Raw genomic sequence first — 8,274 nt, forward strand, 5'->3', positions numbered from 1 at the left:
TGGCCCCCATGGAACGAGTGGATTTTAGGAAATATGATCATCAAGTTATGTCCTGATTCTTGAGACGGAAAACTATGTTAATAAATAATCAGATCATCTCATAGAAGTCTCTATCAAAACGGACATTGCATAAAACCTAATGGATTTTTCGGAAAATCAAGAACAAACCATCGATTATTCAAATTCAACAATTTATTCCAACTCATCAAACAACGAACTGACAACCAACACGTTGATGCTATTGCCTAAAACTCTATAACACTGCTTATCGGTAGCATCCGGTGGAAATCGAAAATCTTCCGGAAACGACATCAACCGTGCAACTTCCCGAGGGGTAAAATAGCGCACCCTCAGCTGATCCCTCAAAACATTTTTCCGTTCCTCATCAGTTTCCGCTTCCATCTTTCTATATAGGTTATCGAATTCCACTCGGGATAACGGACTAAACACCGAACCGGTTCCCTCAGCATAGTGGGTGTAAGCCTTGGTGAAACACATCGAATTCACTGATTCCGGGGAACAGATGTCCATGATGGCCAATCGCTTCCTGAGCAGGTCCGGTTTAAACAAGAACTTGGACGTTTTTTCGCTTTCGGGTTCCAACAAATCGCCAACCGTTATCCGTGGTTGAACGTACCGTGGATTTGGTTCCGTGATAATTCCTGTTTTGGGAACTCCTCGAAACTCACCCTTCTTAGCAACGCAATAGTATCGATGCCGGGTGTTGGGAACCCCAAAATCATGAGGCGACAGGATATACTCGCGAAAGTTGAACCCAGCTGCGGTTAGTTTACCTTTGTAAAGCTCGCATGCTTGGGACCTTTCGAAACCCTTTACGTTTTCCAGCAGAACGAATTCAACCGCTGGAATGTGCTCCAGCAGATCGCACAAATGTACGAAAGGATCCGCCCGTCGATCGGCCAAGTCCTTGAAGGTTCCATTGCGGGTGAAAGGCTGACAGGGCGGTGACATCGCTATAACGTTAACCCCCAACTGTTGGATCCTTTCTGCCGTGAGACCTAAGATGTTGCTGTTTTTAACGTCCACTGGACATTCTCCCTCACCACCGAAATTGTAATTGTAGATCCCATTTCCTACCGGGTTGATATCCAAGGCGGCCACAATGCGAAACCGTTTGCCAGAACCTGTGAAAACGAGTACAAATTAACGAGAGTTGCATGGTTTAACCAGCTATATTTTTCGTCTTGTATTGTCAAAGTAAATTAGAAGTTCAGATTCAATTAACTTTCAAAGACGTCCCAAACGTTGAAGTTACTTACGTTTCAGTGCATAATGCATTCCGCCAATGCCGCTGAACAGTTCCAACACGCTGTATTTCACTGTCCCGCCAACCTCATCATTCACTGGAGTAGTTTTCATGGTAAGTTTCGTCGTCTTCAAATTTTAATATTTTTTGTTATTACTTCAACAATTAACACCTTTACTGAACAATCTAAAAAATGTAACATTTATATTAAAATTTGTGAATTTTTTATTCATGTTGTTGTTTACAGGTGGATCGGTGACGGATAGTATATGGCCCTTATTCTGCGCCTCGAGTGACGTGACAATAGTAGAGTCACCCAAGTCACTCTATTCCAGCAGTCGGTTTAGGTGAGGAACGTCACTTCGGATGAACTTTGTGAGTTCTTGCCCTATTCTCGTAGTCACCGTGGGTGAGAATTGTCGCATTCGGGTGACGATTTTAGGTGACAATTGTCGGTACCTTTTCAGGTGGCGACGAGAAAGGAATTCAATGAAAAATTTATGAAACAGGGAATAAATTGGCTCTAAAAGTTCAACAACATTAAAGTATGACCATGGCCCTTATTCTGCGCCTCGCGTGACGTGATGATAGTCGAGTCACCAAAGTCACTCTATTCCAGCAGTCGGTTTAGGTTCCACCAAGGTAGTTCTTGTTCAGTTCTAAAATTGCGACCACTTTTCCAAATCTAAAAAATAACAATAAAATCAATTACTAAAGAATCAGTACGCCACAATCAACTAACTGTTCGGATCTGCAATTTCCGGCATGCCACGGTGGTAACCTCGGTTGGGGAAAATATATAAACCGGCACTATTCGGAGCCGTCGGCATCTGATTTTGGTTTTTTCGGCAATAATACTCATGCAGATCCGAACCCAGCTTTGATGAGCAAAATTTCTACTTACCTCGCACAAATCGTCCGTTTATTATCCTCAAGCAGCTTGCTGTGGCCGTACAATCCGATGATGGCCATTTTCGAACCAAAATTCTAACCCGTTACACAAAAACCGAATTCGGAAAATCCGAAGCGAGAGCAAATTCAAAACAGCACCAGCTAAATTCTACCATTTTGACAGGTGTGTTCATTTGACCACTCACTAAGAATGAACCTCTGTCACTTTACCCATATCGACTCCGGGAATAAGGTGACAAATCTCACGGTGACTACGAGGTGAGGTGACAATCATCACGTCACGCGCGGCGCAGAATAAGGGCCATAGAAAGCTACCTTGGTGGAAACCCCACTTCAAACCGGGCCGATTGCATTCAACAATGACGAGAAGGTAAGCCATCTTCTGGAGAGCAGATGGAGCTTGTTTTTGAGAGATGCAGTGAGCAAATGACTCGGCCAGGAAAATACTGCCCTTCCATGCTATGAGTCCTATGTGCGTTTTTATCATGTTTGAGTTATCCATGGAAACGTTTTGCTTTCATCCCCAATTAGGTACCTAAAAATCAGTTTTTGTATAAACTTCATACTTTGTACCTGTACTAAGCATCAACAAAAAAAACTTCCCATGCGTTTTTCTCAGTTTGGATTACACGTGGGACCATAGATGCCAATGTGCCTGATTTTTCAGGTATTGCCTGATTTTTTGAGGTTCAGCCTGACAACCTGATAAGCCATTGAATTTCCCTGATTTTTTGAAAATATGCCTGATTTTGCCTGATTTTTGCGAATGTGATGAAAAATGATTAGTAAGAAACTGGATTAGGTACTATTGCTGAAGTGAAAAAGTGGAAATGTGGCTGAATCAAAGCAATCGAAAGATTCCCTCGAATTCTTATTTAAAAAGGGAATTAAAGGGAATCTTTCGATTGCTTCGATGCTATGATTCAGTAGAATTATTCAACCAAGTAGGCTCACAACACATATTAGAGAGAAAATGAGGAGCGGTGAAAAAAAAAGGTCATCACTTTTAGCGAAATTTCCGTTTCTTTATCGTAGTCTGATTTTGCCTGATTTTTATTTCGCCAGTCCCCAGATTTTTGCAAAAAAATGTTGGCAACCCTGCGTGGGACTCATGGAAAGGCAAACTAGCTCTCAAAGGAATGGCGACAGTACAAAATACGCAAACGTTGAAGACCTGTAAAATGTTAAAACATTAAGATCCGAAGCACATAACACTATAATATGCTAGGAAATTGCAGCAATCAACCATTCGTAAAAATCCTGTCATTAGGAATCTAGTTCTACTCATACCATAAGATTATTTATTTATTTACAACTAGTTTATTAAAGGCCTTTTACTTTTATAAAGTTTAAATGTGCCGAGGGTATCTGTTTCACTGGTTAGTAGGGAAGGGGGCCGTAATAGTCGCGGCGACTCAACAGTTAAAAAAAACTAAATAATGGAAAAGGAAGGGGTTTATAGGGGTTATTCTCCAACATCAGTTTTCCATTAGGGATACCATAAGATGTCACTGCTAGTTATATGCTTAGCTTGTATTGTAAGATCAAAATTGAAAATACCTAGTACCTAATCTCTTTTATTTTCTTTTTTTACAAATAGTTTTATTAAGGCATTTTAAAGTTTTTATTTTTTTTTCTTATATAAAAAAGGATTATGACCCGGGACACGATTCATGAATAGATGCATGAGAAAAGCCTTCGAATCACATAGGTGTTGTAGAGAAAGGATGGACTACAAAAAGTACGGTAAATCTTTCAGTTTTATAAAGGTCTAAAAGAGTAGAGTGGATTTCGGACATAACTCAATCAGTCAGGATGCCTAACAATTCAAAACAAAGCTTTCAAAAATTAACGATATCCAAAAGCGTTTAACCTAAATCTGATTCACAAAATCGCTTAATTTGAATTCTAAAATGTAAATCTGATAAATTTTGATAATCTCTCTGAAACAAAATCCAAAATCTCAAACTGCAAGTTCTCATTGCGCTCAACCCGTAAAACTGTGTTTCTCGTCAGGTTACGAAAAAAAACATGAAGCATCAGATTTGACTTCCATCCGCTTGGCGTGTACTAGCTGTCGCACGCTCGATTTTGTATAACCATTTATGGTTCTTAAATAACCATTTTATGATATTTACTTCGAAACCGCCAATATGGTTATTTTTCAATAATTTTTCCTGAAAGGATTTTAACCATTTTGGTAGTTTTCGAGTATAAACCAGAAAATGGTTGAGTAATTTGATGTTCCCTGTATCGCCATTTTGAAAGCGGTTTACATTGCAGCTGGACGCCCTTAAAGCAAATTTTTTTTCTCCGCAGAAGTGCATCTTGTTTTCCAATTAATCGGTTTTGGAAATTGTAGAAAAATCGAATTTGTAATAGATGGGGAAAGGTAAGTGATTTAAATCGATTATTCAAGTGATTTTTGAATTATTCAAGTGATGTAATTCAATTTTCATCACAAACAATTGTAATTGTAATTGTGAACGAAAAACTTTCAGGGTACCGATTGGACGCCGCCGGTTCAATTCCGTTTGAAACACCAACAAAATTGACGAGGACGAGGACTAATTCACCGGTCCAACGCTACAAAATGAAATGGTTTCTAAGAAGTTCAAAAGGGATCGTTTTTTCACCATCCGGAAGGAGCTAAAACGGGCCGGAATGTTCGAAAAATATCTCCCGCTGGGCGTAGATGAATCGACCCCCCTCTCGTTAACGGATAGCAAACTAATGATAATGGCATTGGCCATCCGCAGCACTCATTGGGGGAACTTCACTTCGGCTACCGGGTGATTCGGCTGCTTTTAGTATTTGCCCAAACTGGGCTGCAATATTATAAAAGGCAAATAAAACAATATAATGTGCTATATAGTTTATAAGTATAACGTAAAAGAAATGAAATAAATATTCTGACAAATCTTTTTTTCCAAATTCTTTCAACAATTGTAATTTATTTTACAAATCTTGCAAAACTGCTCTTACGGTTGAAATATAACCATTTTCTAATTGCTATGGAATCTTTCTTACGGTTAAAAAATAACCATATTCCAACTTCTCCCCGAAAAGTCATTTTATGAGTTCTCATGGAGAACTCATAAAATGACATTTCCTGGGAAAAGGTCAAAAATGGTTATTTTTGAAACGTAAATGGTTTAATGATTTCTAGCGTGCGGCTTATTTTTCAATTTCTCCGAATCATCATCAACACTTTTGGTTCTACTTGTTAGACCGCTTTGAGGAGGAATCAGAACTTTTATTCTGGTGCTGTCCTTTGCAGCAAGTGGATCAGTTTTTTCCCTGGATTCTATATTGTGTAGTGCCTCTATATTCCTTTTTTTTCAACTATCGCCGGTCAGCAGGTAAGAATCTTCTCTCCATTGTCTCCTTCAGGATTCAGATCAGATGTAACAAAATGGTTCTCATGCCTTGTAAGGATTCCATCACGGATAATCGAATTTGTTTTTTTTTTGTGTTTAGGCGTTAGTCATAGTTTTTTCAAGTTTATAACGAACGAAAACAAGCTTAAGCTTCTTGTTTTAGTTTTAAAAAAATTGATATGCTGCCGAATTATTAACATCAATTGATTTTTTTTCCAGAACCTTAGTAACTTGGAATTGGAGCGGTGGCCCCAAAATGATACTAATTAAATCAACCGTGGTCGCCCTGCTCTGCCTGGCGGCCGTCCAAGCTGAGCTGGCTAGGTAAGAAGATGTTTGGTTTGTAATTTTAATCAGAATCAGTGAATCACGAAAAGTGAATCCCCGACCATTATCAATTCAATTATTGTCAGTTTTATGTAACTAATAGCGAAAGTCTGTCTGATTCAGTATTGATAATATGATGAAACGAAGAAAAAATGTCATAGCTAGAATAGAACGCAAATATGGGAATAGGAATCATGTACCTTCGGAATAACAAAACATAATCGGTAAAAGTGTGGTGTGTGTTGAGTCATCCACGGTCATCGCTATCAATCTTCATGTAGAAACGACTAAAGAGCGTAAAACGCAAAGACCGTTTCATTTAAATCCAAAGTAATTCAACAGTAGTTCAAAAGTTGGTCTTGATAATGGTATGATTTTTTATGAAAAAATCATTTTAACCTTTTGCTGTTCTATATAGATAACCACATTGGACGAAAGCCGAAATGCACTTGCATCAAAAGGGCAGTGGCATCGGACCAGATAAGCCGCCCGCCGGCTAACAAAAACATTGCAATTGTACCAAATTACCTACACTACACAAATTCGCACAATACACAGCGATATGCACATTGAAGAGTTCTTTGTTCTCGTTCTCACGATTGGCGTTGATGAATTGATAGGTCCCAAATGGGGTAGTGTTACCTACTTGCCGTTTTTGCAATCCGTTTGTTTATTTATTGCAGATTTCTTACTCAGCTTTTTTTATTTATAACTAATTCTGATTAAATTTCTTCGTGAGTCATAACAATCTGTGGGTACGAAGCAAATGATTGTAGGTAGATCACATTCTTTTTAGATGAGGTAGAATTCTCTCTACGCTTCATTTTAAAATTACTTGACTTGAATTAAATGTACATACTATCTATATTTGTTTGAGGTAACTAATCACTTTGATCTGTTCTCCCGTTCCACAGGGTGCAACTGCACAAGACCGAAAGTGCCCGGCAACATTTCCGCAATGTGGACACCGAAGTTCGTCAGCTTAGGCTGAAATATGGAGAGCTTACTGGACCGGTCCCGGAACCCTTGTCCAACTATATGGATGTGAGTAACCCTGTTTTGAAAGATTTTTGTGATTAGGTTTAGTTTGTGTTTATGATAATTTTTAATCTTCATTCCAGGCTCAATACTTCGGTGCCATCTCGATCGGAACTCCTCCGCAGAGCTTTAAGGTTGTTTTCGACACTGGGTCATCCAACCTGTGGGTACCGTCGAAGGAATGTTCGTTTACCAACATCGCTTGTTGTAAGTCGATCACGTTTTTAATCTTAACGTCGAAACAATCTTAGCAAGGTGATTTACTGAGATCATCTCTATCTCTCTCCACAGTGATGCACAACAAGTACAATGCCAAAAAGTCATCGACCTTCGAAAAGAACGGAACGGCCTTCCACATCCAGTACGGTTCAGGTAGCCTGTCCGGATATCTGTCTACCGATACCGTCAACATCGGGGGGATTGATATCAAGAAGCAAACCTTCGCCGAAGCCATCAATGAACCGGGTCTGGTGTTCGTCGCTGCCAAATTCGATGGTATCCTTGGACTGGGCTACAGCTCGATTTCGGTTGATGGAGTCGTACCTCCGTTCTACAACATGTTCAACCAAGGACTGGTCGAGTCCCCGGTGTTCTCGTTCTATCTGAATCGGGATCCGAACGCCGCTGAAGGTGGTGAAATCATTTTCGGAGGATCTGACCCGAACAAATATACCGGTGACTTCACCTACCTGCCGGTGGACCGTAAGGCATACTGGCAGTTCAAGATGGATTCCGTGAAGGTCGGAGATGCTGAGTTCTGCAACAACGGCTGCGAGGCTATCGCCGATACCGGTACCTCGCTGATCGCTGGACCAGTTTCGGAAGTCACCGCCATCAACAAGGCCATCGGTGGCACTCCAATCATCAACGGCGAATATATGGTCGATTGCTCGCTCATTCCCAAGCTGCCCAAGATCAGCTTCGTCCTGGGAGGAAAAACTTTCGAGCTGGAAGGTGTCGATTACATTCTGCGTGTCGCTCAGATGGGTAAAACGATTTGCCTGTCCGGTTTCATGGGAATCGATATCCCGCCACCGAATGGACCGTTGTGGATTCTGGGAGACGTTTTCATCGGAAAGTACTACACCGAGTTCGACATGGGTAACGATCGAGTCGGATTCGCTACTGCGGCCTAGGGTTGGGAGGTCCTGTTTGCCAAATATTCGAAAAATCTCTTTAGAAAGTTTCGTTCCTCTTTCCAGCTAACTTAACACTCGATTTATTCGAGTGTGTTTGTGTGCGTTATGCCAAATAATTTCATTCCGGTTATATTTTCACCTAGAAAAACAATGTACGGTTGAGATGGTCTATTGCAAATAAAAGTTCTATGAATCCTTGAAAACTGGGGTT

At 40.3% G+C, this 8,274-nt stretch overlaps 2 protein-coding genes across 2 annotated transcripts; one reads left to right on the top strand and one right to left on the bottom strand.

Moving 5' to 3' along the window:
• Positions 1 to 192: 192 nt before the first annotated feature.
• Positions 193 to 1,439, bottom strand: LOC129759741 (tRNA (cytosine(38)-C(5))-methyltransferase). The gene is made up of 2 exons (XM_055757261.1): positions 1,281 to 1,439; positions 193 to 1,145 (listed from the first exon to the last, which is right to left on the bottom strand). Exons 1-2 carry the CDS (start codon positions 1,378 to 1,380, stop codon positions 193 to 195), a joined length of 1,053 nt encoding a protein of 350 aa, XP_055613236.1. The 5' UTR covers positions 1,381 to 1,439.
• Positions 1,440 to 5,393: 3,954 nt separating this feature from the next.
• LOC129759740 (lysosomal aspartic protease) lies at positions 5,394 to 8,266 on the top strand. The gene is made up of 5 exons (XM_055757260.1): positions 5,394 to 5,541; positions 5,779 to 5,883; positions 6,801 to 6,930; positions 7,008 to 7,131; positions 7,216 to 8,266. The coding sequence occupies exons 2-5, from the start codon at positions 5,816 to 5,818 to the stop codon at positions 8,058 to 8,060; spliced, it is 1,167 nt and encodes a 388-aa protein (XP_055613235.1). The 5' UTR covers positions 5,394 to 5,541; positions 5,779 to 5,815; the 3' UTR covers positions 8,061 to 8,266.
• Positions 8,267 to 8,274: the final 8 nt, after the last annotated feature.

Source organism: Uranotaenia lowii, unplaced genomic scaffold (assembly GCF_029784155.1).
Source record: "Uranotaenia lowii strain MFRU-FL unplaced genomic scaffold, ASM2978415v1 HiC_scaffold_258, whole genome shotgun sequence".
Classification (NCBI taxonomy): Eukaryota; Metazoa; Arthropoda; class Insecta; order Diptera; family Culicidae; genus Uranotaenia; species Uranotaenia lowii.